We start from the raw sequence: 16,338 nt of genomic DNA on the forward strand, positions 1-16,338 counted from the left end.
GGGGCATTAGCCCTCAGTTGTCACTGGGTCAGGCCAGGACTTTCACAACAAGCTTCCCCACCACCCTTCTTTATGGATTTCATGCCATAAATATTCCCTCTGATGAAGTCATATACTGACAGATGACATAAATCACTAAGACAAGACGTCATCATGGACATGACTTCATTGTGAAGCTCCTCTATGTATCTGTTACAACAGCCACTTCAGTGTTTTCCTTCACTCCAGGTTCAAGGGTATTCAAGGTCACCGCTCAGCAACTGGTTTACGCCAGACTGGCATCGTAAGGACGAACTGTGTGGACTGTCTTGACAGAACCAACACAGCCCAGTTTGCAGTTGGGCGTTGTGCCATGGCATATCAAGTAAGTTCCTCAGTCATGTCAGAGTTATCTCCCTGTAGACACAATCATTCTCACGGCATCTGACCCCAGGTTTAGAGATGGGGAAGGCTGATAATCAATAAAAGTAATTTAGTGTTAAGGAGGGTGTAACTAATTACAGATAACAGTATGACTTTTTCGTCTTTTCAGCTATATGCCTTGAATGTGATTGACAAACCCCACTTGGAGTTCGACACCGACTGTCTAAGGTGGGCCTATATCCTGTTTGTTTATTTATTTTTACATAAGAGGTGGCATCTGTGGAACTACTTTTATTTGAAGAATAAATAGAGAACAAATTTACTGAAGCAGAATCCAAGCATACAACTGGTTGGAACTGTGGAAATGTTCAATGTGTATTGTAAGAGGCAATGGTTGCCAGTTTGCTGTTGTGAAACGCCTTACATGTTGCTGTTGTTTAATGTTGGCGTGCGGCTGTTTTGTGATTGCTGACATAGTGCGGTTGGGTATTGGCTGACACCTTGCTGTTGTGTCTGTCCAGGATGCTAGAGGATCTGTACGAGGATCACGGCGACACAATGGCACTGCAGTACGGGGGTTCACAGCTTGTGCATCGAATCAAGGGCTACCGCAAGATCTCACCCTGGACTTCCCACTCCAGGGACATCATGCAGACACTGTCCCGTTACTATAGCAACGCCTTTTCAGGTGAGTATGGGAAATACCTATGTATGAATTGTGGTAATGATTGATGCAGAAGAGTCAGGTTTTCCTCCAACTCTGTTTCCTGAACTGATTCCTGTAGAAGCAGACATGGCAGGGAGACATTGTGCCAACCATACAAGCCAGGGCCCCTCTCTACACTGTCATGGTTTCAGTAAGACTATTGTTATAGCATGGAACAAACCTACTACTGAGATGTTTTGCTGGAGAGGAACCAGGCTTAAACCATTCCATGTTGTGGTGTGGGTGGTGTCATTACTGCTGGGCCGTGATACTGCCTATGGAACCTTCACAATGGGGCCCATGTAGTTTATGCTTGATATGATAAGACCTGACTAATATGTGTGTATATGAATAGTCTGATTGCATGCCATCGTACCCTGACATTGTTGAGTGTAGATCATGCTGACAACCACATGATTGTACACTGCTGTCATACAGCTGGAGTGATTGTACACGCTGTCATACAGCTAGAGTGATTGTACACTGGTGTCATACAGCTGGAGTGATTGTACACTGCTGCCATACAGCTGGAGTGATTGCATACAGCTGGAGTGATTGTACACAACTATCATACAGCTGGAGTGATTGTACACTGCTGTCATACAGCTAGAGTGATTGTACACAGCTGTCATACAGCTGGAGTGATTGTACACAGCTGCCATACAGCATACAGCCATACATCTGGAGTGATTGTACAGCTGCTGTACACAGCTGTCATACAGCTGGAGTGATTGTACACTGCTGTCATACAGCTGGAGTATTGTGGCTGGTTGCATAAAACAATCGTCAACTTTCTCCCTGAGTCATAGAGATCTTTCTCTAATGAGGAAGACAATAGGAAACTGTGTAGTCTTTTGTTCCGTTTATGATGTATCATCTATATTCTGTGTGTTGATGTCGCCAGACCTGGAGAAGCAGCAGGCCTACAATCTGTTCCTGGGTGTGTTTGAGCCGAAGGACGGGGATCTGAACCTGTGGGAACTGCCGACAGACTACTACCTGCACAACCGGAATGCCCTCACCTTCACCCGGCTCAAACACAGGAGGTGCGTACACCATCACAGACTCATTGTATTGATAAGTTGCACATTAAGAAAGCTGCAAACTGTCATGCAAGGTTGAACATTGAAATCCTAAACACTTTATTGACAAGTTGCACACTTTATTGCTACCTGAGAAAGCTGCACACTTTCATGCAAGGATGCACATTGTGAAAGATGGACACTTTATTAACACATACTTTAAAACAGCTTCAAACTTTGTTCGAAGGTTGTACTTTGAGAAGGTTTCACACTTTGTTCCACTTTAATACAACATTTTCCATTTCTTGCAGTTGTGTCATATACTCCATCCTTCACAGTTTGGTCTCATATTCCATCCTTTACAGATTCATCACATAGTCATCTTTTACAGTTTGATCACATATTCCATCCTTTACAGATTGATCACACATTCCATCCTTTACAGTTTGATCACATATTCCATCCTTTACAGTTTGATCACACATTCCATCCTTTACAGTTTGATCACACATTCCATCCTTTACAGATTGATCACACATTCCATCCTTTACAGTTTGATCACATATTCCATCCTTTACAGATTGATCACACATTCCATCCTTTACAGTTTGGTCACATATTTTTATCCTTTGCAGTTTGATCACACATTCCATCCTTTACAGTTTGATCACACATTCCATCCTTTACAGTTTGGTCTCACATTCGATCCTTTGCAGTTTGATCACATATTCCAGCCTTTACAGTTTGGTTACAGTTTGATCACACATTCCATCCTTTACAGTTTGATCACATATTCCAGCCTTTACAGTTTGGTTACGGTTTGATCACACATTCCATCCTTTACAGTTTGGTAACATATTTTTCTCCTTTGCAGTTTGATCACACATTCCATCCTTTACAGTTTGGTCTCACATTCGATCCTTTACAGTTTGGTCACATATTCGATCCTTTACAGTTTGATCACACATTCCATCCTTTACAGTTTGATCACACATCCATCCTTTACAGTTAGATCACACATACCATCCTTTGCAGTTGGATCACACCTTCCATTCTTTACAGTTTGGTCACACATACCATCCTTTACAGTTTGATCACACATACCATCCTTTACAGTTTGATCACACATACCATCCTATACAGTTTGGTCACACATACCATCTTTTGCAGTTTGATCACATATTCTATCATTTACAGATTGATCACATATTCCATCCTTTACAGTTTGATCACATATTTTATTCTTTGCAGTTTGATCACATATTCCATCCTTTACAGTTTGGTCTCACATTTGATCCTTTACAGTTAGATCACATATTCCTGCCTTTACAGTTTGGTTACAGTTTGATCACACATACCATTCTTTACAGTTTGATCACACATACCATCCTTTACAGTTTGATCACATATTCCAGCCTTTACAGTTTGGTTACAGTTTGATCACACATACCATCCTTTATAGTTTTTACAGTTAGATCACATATTCCAGTCTTTACAATGATTCATCCTTTACAGTTTGATCACACCATTTACAGTTAGAGCATATTCCAGCCTTCACAATTTGGTTACAGTTTGGTCACATATTGGTACACATTCCTTTACAGTTTGATCACATATTCCATCCTTTACAGTTTGATCACATATTCCAGTCTTTACAATCTCATTACAGTTTGATCACACATTTGAGCCTTAACTGTTTGGTCACATATTGTATCATATACAGTTTGATCACATATTCCATCCTTTACAGTTTGATCACATATTCCATCCTGTACAGTTTGATCACATATTTTATCATTTGCAGATTGATCACCTGTTCCGTCCTTTACAGTTTGATCACATATTCCATCCTTTACAGTTTGATCACATATTCTATCATTCACAGATTGATCACATGTTCCATCCTTTACAGTTTGATCACATATTCTATCATTTACAGATTGATCAAATATTCCATCCTTTACAGTTTAATCATATATTCCATCCTTTACAGTTTGGTCACATATTTTATCTTTTACAGTTTGGTGACATATTCCATCCTTTACAGTTTGATCACATATTCTATCATTTACAGATTGATCAAATATTCCATCCTTTACAGTTTGATCATATATTCCATCCTTTACAGTTTGGTCACATATTTTATCCTTTGCAGTTTGATCACTTAGTCTATCCTTTACAGTTTGATCACATATTCCAGCCTTCACAGTTTGGTGACATATTCCATCCTTTACAGTTTGATCACATATTCCAGCCTTTACAGTTTGATCACACATTCCATCCTTTACAGTTTGGTCACATATATTTATCCTTTGCAGTTTAGTCACATATTTTATCCTTTGCAGTTTGATCACACATTCCATCCTTTACAGTTTGGTCTCACATTCGATCCTTTACAGTTAGATCACATATTCCAGCCTTTACAGTTTGGTTACAGTTTGATCACACATACCATCCTTTACAGTTTGATCACACATACCATCCTTTACAGTTTGATCACATATTCTATCCTTTACAGTTTGATCACATATTCCATCCTTCACAGTTTGGTGACATATTCAATTCTTTACAGTTTGATCACATATTCTATCATATACAGATTGATCACATATTCAATCCTTTACAGTTTGATCACATATTCTATCATTTACAGATGGATCACATATTCTATCCTTTACAGTTTGGTCACATATTCCATCCTTCTTTACAGTTTGGTCACATATTCCATCCTTTACAGTTTGATCACATGTTTATCGTTATTCCCCATGGTTGTTGACATCTTCTATTCTCCACAGCTATTCTCAATGGTGGGAACTTCCTGTGTGTCATAGTCTACCACTCTCATCGGAGGAAGGTTGGTGCCAATTGCCATATTCGCCAGTTTAACTAAAAATCTGTTTTCAAAGTTAAAAAAGCCATAAAAGTTCAAATATGTTTCCTTTTTATGCTAACCTAGTAAGAATGAATTTTGACTTGCCAATTACCTGATGTTCTGTTTGGACACTTCTAGAATCTAAGTCCTCAACCATCGACCTGCTGCCAGTCACTAAGGGCGAGAAGGACGAGAGAGTAAACGCCTTCTTCGAGTACTATCGGCCATTCGAGCTCACTTCACTTGACGATCACTACTGCATGTCCATGACAAGCTCCATCAAGTGAGATGAAGACATAAGTTTATTCCTTACTTAGTAAACTGTTGTTATGTGGCAGCAGAGATTGTCACCTGTATATTTGTAATGATTGGCAGTAGCTCCAACTGATTGAAGCACCGATAAATGTCTGTTGTCTGTTGGCAGCAGCAGGTACTTCTAGTTGGCTCCGCTGGTTGTTGACACACTTGGCATGCTGGAAACACTTATATGAAACTGACATGCATACAAGCATACTGAAATGGCAACTAGTTACAAAAATTGTGATTGGCTATAAAAGTACAATTACTTTAGTTCTGTGGTAGTCCGATGAGAACTGCCCACACATGTAGATTTCCAAACTTCTGTCTAAATTTCATCTCATGGCTTTGGGAGTTGGGGATATCTCTAACATGTAGTCTGAATGGCTATCCAGTTGCTTTTGATTAAAGCTTTTGTCACCATATCACCACTAAAAACTGTGGATGATTTCTGGCAAGTAGTTTATGGCTGTGAAGTTCTGATATCCTACCCACAGAGACTTCATGCCCAAGGGAGCAAGTGATCCAAGTCCGTTCCACCTTGCGGCGCATCGCTGCTGCTACCGCCAACCCAGCCCAGCAGGACAAGAGCGGGTGAGTACCCTCCAAGGACACGTTGGATGGATACATGTCGTCATGGATGACGATGTCATGGCAGCAGGTGGCCGTGTTCTCGCCATCATTGTACGCTCATAACATAGTGATGTCATCTTAGTTGTCAAAGGACATGTTGTCTTGTGTAAATACCTTGGGGTTCTAACAGCACATGTTGTCTTGTGTTAATGCCATCATGGTTCTAACAGCACATGTTGTCTTGTGTTAATGCCATCATGGTTCTAACAGCACATGTTGTCTTGTGTTAATGCCATCATGGTTCTAACAGCACATGTTGTCTTGTGTTAATGCCATCATGGTTCTAACAGCACATGTTGTCTTGTGTTAATGCCCTTGGGGTTCTAACAGCACATGTTGTCTTGTGGTAATGCATCATGGTTCTAACAGCACATGTTGTCTTGTGTTAATGTGTCTGGGTTCTAACAGCACATGTTGTCTTGTGTTAATGCCTAAGAAGCTGGGTTCTAACAGCACATGTTGCACATGTTCTTGTGTTAATGCCATCATGGTTCTAACAGCACATGTTGTCTTGTGTTAATGCCACCATGGTTCTAACAGCACATGTTGTCTTGTGTTAATGCCATCATGGTTCTAACAGCACATGTTGTCTTGTGTTAATGCCCTTGGGGTTCTAACAGCACATGTTGTCTTGTGGTAATGCATCATGGTTCTAACAGCACATGTTGTCTTGTGTTAATGTGTCTGGGTTCTAACAGCACATGTTGTCTTGTGTTAATGCCCCCGGGGTTCTAACAGCACATGTTGTCTTGTGTTAATGCCATCATGGTTCTAACAGCACATGTTGTCTTGTGTTAATTCCATCATGGTTCTAACAGCACATGTTGTCTTGTTTTAATGCCCTTGGGGTTCTAACAGCACATGTTGTCTTGTGTTAATGTGTCTGGGTTCTAACAGCACATGTTGTCTTGTGTTAATGCCATTATGGTTCTAACAGCACATGTTGTCTTGTGTTAATGCCATTATGGTTCTAACTGCACATGTTGTCTTGTGTTAATGCCATCATGGTTCTAACAGCACATGTTGTCTTGTTTTAATGCCCTCGGGGTTCTAACAGCACATGTTGTCTTGTGTTAATGCCATCATGGTTCTAACAGCACATGTTGTCTTGTTTTAATGCCCTTGGGGTTCTAACAGCACATGTTGTCTTGTGTTAATGCCATCATGGTTCTAACAGCACATGTTGTCTTGTTTTAATGCCATTATGGTTCTAACAGCACATGTTGTCTTGTGTTAATGCCATCATGGTTCTAACAGCACATGTTGTCTTGTTTTAATGCCCTTGGGGTTCTAACACCACATGTTGTCTTGTGTTAATGCCATCATGGTTCTAACAGCACATGTTGTCTTGTTTTAATGCCCCGGGTTCTAACACCACATGTTGTCTTGTGTTAATGCCATCATGGTTCTAACAGCACATGTTGTCTTGTTTTAATGCCCTCGGGGTTCTAACAGCACATGTTGTCTTGTGTTAATGCCACCATGGTTCTAACAGCACATGTTGTCTTGTTTTAATGTGTCAGGGTTCTAACGGCACAAGCTGTCTGGTGTTAATGCCATCGGGCTTCTAACAGCACATGTTGTCTTGTGTTATTGCCTCGTGGTTCTTGTGTTAATGCCCTCGGGTTCTAACAGCACATGTTGTCTTGTGTTAATACCATCATGGTTCTAACAGCACATGTTGTCTTGTGTTAATGCCACCATGGTTCTAACAGCACATGTTGTCTTGTGTTAATGCCATCAGGGTTCTAACAGCACATGTTGTCTTGTGTTAATGCCCTTGGGGTTCTAACACCACATGTTGTCTTGTGTTAATACCATCAGGGTTCTAACACCACATGTTGTCTTGTGTTAATGCCATTATGGTTCTAACAGCACATGTTGTCTTGTGTTAATGCCATCATGGTTCTAACAGCACATGTTGTCTTGTTTTAATGCTCTTGGGGTTCTAACAGCACATGTTGTCTTGTGTTAATACCATCATGGTTCTAACAGCACATGTTGTCTTGTGTTAATGCCATTATGGTTCTAACAGCACATGTTGTCTTGTGTTAATGCCATCATGGTTCTAACAGCACATGTTGTCTTGTTTTAATGCCCTCGGGGTTCTAACACCACATGTTGTCTTGTGTTAATGCCATCATGGTTCTAACAGTACATGTTGTCTTGTTTTAATGCCCTCGGGGTTCTAACACCACATGTTGTCTTGTGTTAATGCCACCATGGTTCTAACAGCACATGTTGTCTTGTGTTAATGCCACCATGGTTCTAACAGCACATGTTGTCTTGTTTTAATGTGTCAGGGTTCTAACAGCACATGTTGTCTTGTGTTAATGCCATCGGGGTTCTAACAGCACATGTTGTCTTGTGTTAATGCCATCATGGTTCTAACAGCACATGTTCTCTTGTGTTAATGCCACCATGGTTCTAACAGCACATGTTGCTTTGTGTTAATGCCACCATGGTTCTAACAGCACATGTTGTCTTGTTTTAATGTGTCAGGGTTCTAACAGCACAAGCTGTCTTGTGTTAATGCCATCGGGCTTCTAACAGCACATGTTGTCTTGTGTTATTGCCTCGTGGTTCTTGTGTTAATGCCCTCGGGGTTCTAACAGCACATGTTGTCTTGTGTTAATACCATCATGGTTCTAACAGCACATGTTGTCTTGTGTTAATGCCACCATGGTTCTAACAGCACATGTTGTCTTGTTTTAATGTGTCAGGGTTCTAACAGCACAAGCTGTCTTGTGTTAATGCCATCAGGGTTCTAACAGCACATGTTGTCTTGTGTTAATGCCCTCAGGGTTCTAACAGCACATGTTGTCTTGTGTTAATGCCCTATGAGTTCTAACAGCACATGTTGTCTTGTGTTAATGCCATCATGGTTCTAACGGCACATGTTGTCTTGTGTTAATTCCCTCGGAGACACATGTTGTCTAACAGCACATGTTGTCTTGTGTTAATTCCCTCGGAGTTCTAATGGCACATGTTGTCTAGTGTTAATTCCCTCGGAGTTCTAACAGCACATGTTGTCTTGTGTTAATGCCTCGGAGTTCTAATGGCACATGTTGTCTTGTGTTAATGCCTCGGTGTTCTAATGGCACATGTTGTCTTGTGTTAATTGCCTCGGTGTTCTAATGGCACATGTTGTCTTGTGTTAATTCCCTCGGAGTTCTAACAGCACATGTTGTCTTGTGTTAATGCCTCGGTGTTCTAACTGCACATGTTGTCTTGTGTTAATTGCCTCGGAGTTCTAACAGCACATGTTGTCTTGTGTTAATGCCTCGGTGTTCTAACAGCACATGTTGTCTTGTGTTAATGCCTCGGTGTTCTAATGGCACATGTTGTCTTGTGTTGATAATGTCATGGTGGTGGTGGTTTATTTGAGTTGCATGTTTATGATACAGTCTGCGATGGTGAAGGTCATGTGTCATATTTGAGAATCCTTAAACAACTTGGCGTACACAGCACTGACATGTGACACAATAATACTGACACATGTGACACAATAATAATCAAGCAAGTAACTTTCCCTGCTACATTTTTGTCGTCTCATTCTTTATTCTTCTGTCTTCTTCAAAAGGAAACCTGTCTTCAATTCGGGGACTCTAAAGGGCAGATTTTTAAGCATTTATAAATAGACAACTTTTTGCCAATATCTAAATTTGATTTCTAAAAGTAAGACTTCTTATTGCAAATTGTCCTGCTGGTTTTGGTTTCTAAATAGTTTTCAGTATTTTTAGAGATATGATGGATCTACTGTGAATAGGATCCGAACACAAACCAGTGTCTAGTCACATGATAGGCCTGCATCTACGGTGTGCAGAAACTTCACTCAGGGAATAGCAGAGTAGAGTAAGCTGCTACAGATTAGGTTCATACTGACTCTTTAAGATACAACGGATGTATTCTGAAACATATCCGAATACATCTGTGGTCTCCTTTGGAAAGATGGCAAATGAATGATGAGAAGAAGAAAGCTTGCAAGGACTGTGTTTGAGACCTGTACAGGGAGTATCATACCACAACAACATGGGACACAGGAAACTACACCTAACTTTACAGAAATGACCTTTTGTCAGAGTCTGTTGTTGGGTATGAATACTTACTCGCTAATCCCCAGATAATCATGTTTTTATATAAAACTTGAGGAATGTCTGTTGGTTTCTATGAAAAGTTGGCAAACATTTCTGTTTTGGAAGCAGATTATTTAATATATTAGAGCAATATGTTCAGAAAGGTTTGATTGGTAAATATGTTTGGATTTTTGTATTTCCCTCAGTAGCTCCAAACATTCACTGTCAATGTATGTAATACTGTGGCTCGTAAAATATAATTGCCTTTAGGAGAACCCTTTGCATAAAATTACCTCCAATGTAAAAAGTGATGTCCACTGAAAGAAACCTCAATATACAGTTATCAAAAAGTGAATTCAGTTGCTCAGTAAACACAAAACCAACACACATTCTTGACCCTAATACTAGCGATGGACATACTGGCAACCGACTTCTTGTTCTCTCCGTGTTACCCACCTCTAGTGTTGGATGAAAGTGAGATCTTTACTTTCATTAGCCATGACGGTATTGATGGCAATATGCATAGCATATACCAGCAACGATATCAGATGAGTTTTGACCTTGTGAAGATTTCTTTTTGGAGTTTCTTTTAAAGACATGCTTTGTTCTTAAGTCAAGCTTTTACTGTCAAAAGCTATATGCTTTTATTTGCCTTTTTGTTTGTTGCCAAACTTGACCTTCTGTTTTGTTCTGCATGTGAAGTTTTCATGCTGTTTCTAGAGTGGCCACATTCCATCGCAACCAAAGCAGCACACAACTTGCCTTCATTACCAGGTTGGTTGCCATGACAACACTAGCCTGTTGTTCCAAACTCCACACACCTAGATCCTATGTTGAAACTTGCAAGTAGAAGTGATGCTGTGAAGTTTCTCTGTGCACAGAAACACCATGCACCTAGTTGTCCAGTTATCATAATAATAATAGATAGTGTAATACTAATCTTAATCAATAATTAATCATCTGTTTTTGTGTTTAAACAATAATTATTTTATTGTAAGTTTACTCTGTAATTAATCATATGTGGTTTTATCCAGTGATAATTTCTGTAACATTTAAAATATGAGAAAAAAACCCAGATATTTTGTGCATATCAAGTGATGATAGTAGATTGAGGTATATTACATAAAAGCCGAACATATACATTTTATGATGTCAGCATTAACCATGGATACCACTGATCACACACTGTTGCTTCCCTAACAACATGTACAGAGTATGAATGCACAATGCCATTTAGTGGTCAAATTTAGCATATGTTATATTTGGTTATACACTTTCTCAGTAAAGTACAGATTCTAGTACTTTTTGTTGGGTTGAGTCCCATCCGGGATTTGAACCCACACCCTCAGAGTCAGGCACCTAATCGCCAGCGCATAAAGTTGGCCGTCTAACCTGCTCAGCCATCATGGTTTCCACAAAAATGGAAGTTGGACAACTTTCTAAATGGCATTGTGTATTCATAGCTTTCATCCATGGGAACAGTGCCCATATACACTTATCAGAGGGGTACACAAAGTCTGTGGTCTAGACTACCGGTTGTCTGACTTCCATTTTTGTGGAAATCAGTGTCTGAGTGGGTTAGATCGCTGACTTTGTGTGCTGGCGATTATGTGCCAATTATAGATATTAAGATGTGGACAGTGCTAGATGGTGTGATACCATCTTTCCCTGTCCACATTTTATTATCTATAATCAGAAGTTCTGTAATGTGTAGTTTGTAGGCAGATAGTATGTGACAACATGTCACATGAAACATGGCTGCACTTGTGTTTTTAGTAGAAAGGATTATGTTTCTTCTCACTCTCAGACAGTAGTTTGCCTCGACTGCCTTCGTCTCAGTTTGTTGTTTCCATGCTGACACTGCTCTGGTTGAAATGGAGGTCATGAGGACAAGACAACTCTATTTTACTCTGACAATATCATTTCATTGCTTAATTATTTACCTTCCTTGAAAATCTCTGCTTGCTTGTTTCTAATGAACTCCTTTCTGTGTATTTTGTCAAATTCTTTTAATTAAAAATTGATACTGAGGGGATAATAATTTCTTTCTTTGATATTTAAGATGTGAATGTTTATTACTTCATCATAGATTCTATTGAGGTGAACACAATATTGCATCAGAAGCCTACGACAACATCAGTGTTTGCTTCCTAGATTTAACTATGACACAGGACCGTCATGTGTTTATCTGTATATCAAGGTACAGTTTGGCTCTAGTTTACTGCTCTAGCATTGGTGACAGAGGCCAATGTCAGGCCGGCTCCTCGATGTGATCATAGTGCTACAACTATCACATGGTTCACCTGAAATATGGAAACCATGGAAATTGTGGTGCTAGGATCACATTGTTGGAAGGGGGTCATTGTTCTCAGGTGTTGCATTCTGGTACTTGGTTTGTAGACAGGAAGCTAATCCCAATATTTCGGGCAAGGACTCAACATCGTCCATAACCTCTCAGGGGTCAGAGGGCAGCACGAGCAGCACTGACGACTCGGACATGGAAGGTGACGTCAACCTCGGCTCAGACTCATCAAGTCCATACGATTCAGAGTCAGAATCTAACTATGTATCATTCAAGGTAAGTGCTTATACAGGTAGTCAGCAGAATCTAACTATGTATCATTCAAGGTAAGTGCTTATACAGGTGGTCAGCAGGGAGTGGTTGGGGTAACAAACAATGCTGCTAGTTACAGTGTTCCTGGGACTTAGCTCTGGGGTTTATGATAATAAGGACTCCTATATTAAGTGTATGCACAAAGCAGTACCAATATTACATCAGTCAGTGGACCAGTGTGCACTACACGCCCAGCTGCCTGTCAGGTGCTAGAAGGGTAGCAACAAGTATGATCATTTAGCATCCTTCATATAGGATCAACACCCAGCTGCCTGTCAGGTGCTAGAAGGGTAGCAACAAGTATGATCATTTAGCATCCTTCATATAGGATCAACACCCAGCTGCCTGTCAGGTGCTAGAAGGGTAGCAACAAGTATGATCATTTAGCATCCTTCATATAGGATCAACACCCAGCTGCCTGTCAGGTGCTAGAAGGGTAGCAACAAGTATGATCATTTAGCATCCTTCATATAGGATCAACACCCAGCTGCCTGTCAGGTGCTAGAAGGTCAGTAGCAACAAGTATGATCATTTAGCATCCTTCATATAGGATCAACACCCAGCTGCCTGTCAGGTGCTAGAAGGGTAGCAACAAGTATGATCATTTAGCATCCTTCATATAGGATCAACACCCAGATGCCTGTCAGGTGCTAGAAGGGTAGCAACAAGTATGATCATTTAGCATCCTTCATATAGGATCAACACCCAGCTGCCTGTCAGGTGCTAGAAGGTTAGCAACAAGTATGATCATTTAGCATCCTTCATATAGGATCAACACCCAGATGCCTGTCAGGAGCTAGAAGGGTAGCAACAAGTATGATCATTTAGCATCCTTCATATAGGATCAACACCCAGCTGCCTGTCAGGTGCTAGAAGGGTAGCAACAAGTATGATCATTTAGCATCCTTCATATAGGATCAACACCCAGCTGCCTGTCAGGTGCTAGAAGGGTAGCAACAAGTATGATCATTTAGCATCCTTCATATAGGATCAACACCCAGATGCCTGTCAGGTGCTAGAAGGGTAGCAACAAGTATGATCATTTAGCATCCTTCATATAGGATCAACACCCAGCTGCCTGTCAGGTGCTGAAGAAGGGTAGCAACAAGTATGATCATTTAGCATCCTTCATATAGGATCAACACCCAGCTGCCTGTCAGGTGCTAGAAGGGTAGCAACAAGTATGATCATTTAGCATCCTTCATATAGGATCAACACCCAGATGCCTGTCAGGTGCTAGAAGGGTAGCAACAAGTATGATCATTTAGCATCCTTCATATAGGATCAACACCCAGCTGCCTGTCAGCTAGAAGGTTAGCAACAAGTATGCCTGTCAGGAGCTAGAAGGGTAGCAACAAGTATGATCATTTAGCATCCTTCATATAGGATCAACACCCAGCTGCCTGTCAGGTGCTAGAAGGGTAGCAACAAGTATGATCATTTAGCATCCTTCATATGGGATCAACACCCAGCTGCCTGTCAGGTGCTAGAAGGTTAGCAACAAGTATGATCATTTAGCATCCTTCATATAGGATCAACACCCAGATGCCTGTCAGGTGCTAGAAGGTTAGCAACAAGTATGATCATTTAGCATCCTTCATATAGGATCAACACCCAGATGCCTGTCAGGTGCTAGAAGGGTAGCAACAAGTATGATCATTTAGCATCCTTCATATAGGATCAACACCCAGCTGCCTGTCAGGTGCTAGAAGGGTAGCAACAAGTATGATCATTTAGCATCCTTCATATAGGATCAACACCCAGATGCCTGTCAGGTGCTAGAAGGGTAGCAACAAGTATGATCATTTAGCATCCTTCATATAGGATCAACACCCAGCTGCCTGTCAGGTGCTAGAAGGGTAGCAACAAGTATGATCATTTAGCATCCTTCATATAGGATCAACACAAAGCTGCCTGTCAGGTGCTAGAAGGGTAGCAACAAGTATGATCATTTAGCATCCTTCATATAGGATCAACACCCAGATGTTCTCCTCTCCAGACAGGTGGTGTGTCCGCTGGTCCACATTATATGTGACTTGTCCGAACTTGAACAGTCCATTGTTCCTTGCAGGATCTGTTCCCGTCCATGAAGAAAGTGTACAACACAGACATCACTGACCTCAACAAGAGAGACAAGAAGCTGTACGAGAGGTGGGACTTAACGCACATACACAAACTTTAGTCAAGGCCATTTTCTGTTGGGCCAGTGGTTTTTACACTTTTGTATTTGAAATGTAAACATTGCTGATTGTGCAATGAGATCTAGCCGACTAGAGAGACAGTATCAATTGCCTGTGATGATTATTTGAGGAATAGTGAAATGTTCCTTCAGTTTGAGATGAGGTCTGACCAGACTGGCAATGCTGTTTGGCAGTGATAATTACATTGTAAGCCTTTGTTTACTTTACAAGATCCAACTGACCAGAGTTTGAGTGTGTTCAAGAGTGTTCATTATATTTTAAGCCACTATTTTGAAATAAGATATTGTTTGACAGTTGTTACTAACTTTTAGAACCATGCGGTCACTTTTGGAAACACAAACTAAATGGTAAATGAAGTTTTTAATGAGATTTCTTAAAATCATCATCAGAAGGAAATGTCATTGTGAATGTTTCATAATGTAGTGAGTAGTCTAATTGTTTCATTCAGTGAAAAGTGAACTTGTCATATAGTAATCTGCTTGAATCCGCTGAACCAGGTACGTGGAGATCCAACAGGGTTTCAGGGAGCCGAAGACAAGTGCCCCCGACCAGTCCACCGTCTGTATCAAGCAGAGCCGGGTCAAGCCAGGCTTGGATATGTAAGTCATACATTGGGTGTAAGTCATACATTGGGTGTAAGTCATACATTGGATGTATGTCATACATTGGGTGTAAGTCATTACTTGGGTGTAAGTCATACATTGGGTGGATGTAAGTCATATCAACATCAAGCTTTCAGGTGTAAGTCATACATCGGGTGTAAGTCATACATTGGGTGGACCTGAAATCCCTGTCAGTCCACCGTCTGTATCAAGCAGAGCCGGGTCAAGCCAGGCTTGGATATGTAAGTCATACATTGGGTGTAAGTCATACACTGGGTGTAAGTCATACATTGGATGTAAGTCTTACATTGGGTGTAAGTGACGGGTTCTAATCATACATCATTTTACCCAGCAATGTTGTCTTGTATTTTTGTAAGTCATACATTGGGTGTAAGTCATACATTGGGTGGACCTGAAATCCCATTATACTGTAAGGTTCCACTAGATGAACTTTCTGATCAGCCAATCATTATCAAAGATTCTGTATTCTCCTACATCTACAGCATTGACGGTTCTAACTTCAATAGAAAACATTTTCCATTTTACCCAGCAATGTTGTCTTGTATTTTGTGATTTCATTGTCACTACAGAGTGTACAGAATGTTACAGCTGAATGGGCTTGTGAACCACCAGACTGAAGACTGACAATTTTAGTTAATGATATTACACAATTGGAAGTTTCAAAGGACTGCTGTTAGTAAATATTTGTTTGTGACAATACAGCTGCTGATGGATGTTTTGACAATATGGCTCCTTCTCTACTGACATGTATATCATGCCATCATTTGTATCGTTATCTGGGCATGGGTTAGTCTTCAAAATGGCGCTCATTCACATTTGATATTATCATATGAAGGCTATAAGTCTGACTTATTAGATTTGTTTAGTAAAAAACAATATGTTTTCCTAGGCTGACATATACGTTGTTGTGTGGCAGTGATATTTATTGTGT

At 40.5% G+C, this 16,338-nt stretch overlaps 1 protein-coding gene across 1 annotated transcript in view; it reads left to right on the forward strand.

The window, feature by feature from the left end:
* The window catches only part of LOC124279155 (polyphosphoinositide phosphatase-like), a 51,600-nt gene that overhangs the window by 33,941 nt on the left and 1,321 nt on the right, over window positions 1-16,338 (forward strand). Inside the window, exons 13-23 of the mRNA XM_046714955.1 lie at window positions 229-364; window positions 533-591; window positions 885-1,051; window positions 1,974-2,115; window positions 4,887-4,945; window positions 5,102-5,246; window positions 5,758-5,854; window positions 10,690-10,743; window positions 12,308-12,547; window positions 14,655-14,734; window positions 15,282-15,383. Of these exons, the coding sequence (XP_046570911.1) occupies window positions 229-364; window positions 533-591; window positions 885-1,051; window positions 1,974-2,115; window positions 4,887-4,945; window positions 5,102-5,246; window positions 5,758-5,854; window positions 10,690-10,743; window positions 12,308-12,547; window positions 14,655-14,734; window positions 15,282-15,383 (1,281 nt within the window). The remainder of the gene's footprint in view (window positions 1-228; window positions 365-532; window positions 592-884; window positions 1,052-1,973; window positions 2,116-4,886; window positions 4,946-5,101; window positions 5,247-5,757; window positions 5,855-10,689; window positions 10,744-12,307; window positions 12,548-14,654; window positions 14,735-15,281; window positions 15,384-16,338) is intronic.

Source organism: Haliotis rubra, unplaced genomic scaffold (assembly GCF_003918875.1).
Source record: "Haliotis rubra isolate DU_JTF1 unplaced genomic scaffold, ASM391887v1 Scf247, whole genome shotgun sequence".
Classification (NCBI taxonomy): Eukaryota; Metazoa; Mollusca; class Gastropoda; order Lepetellida; family Haliotidae; genus Haliotis; species Haliotis rubra.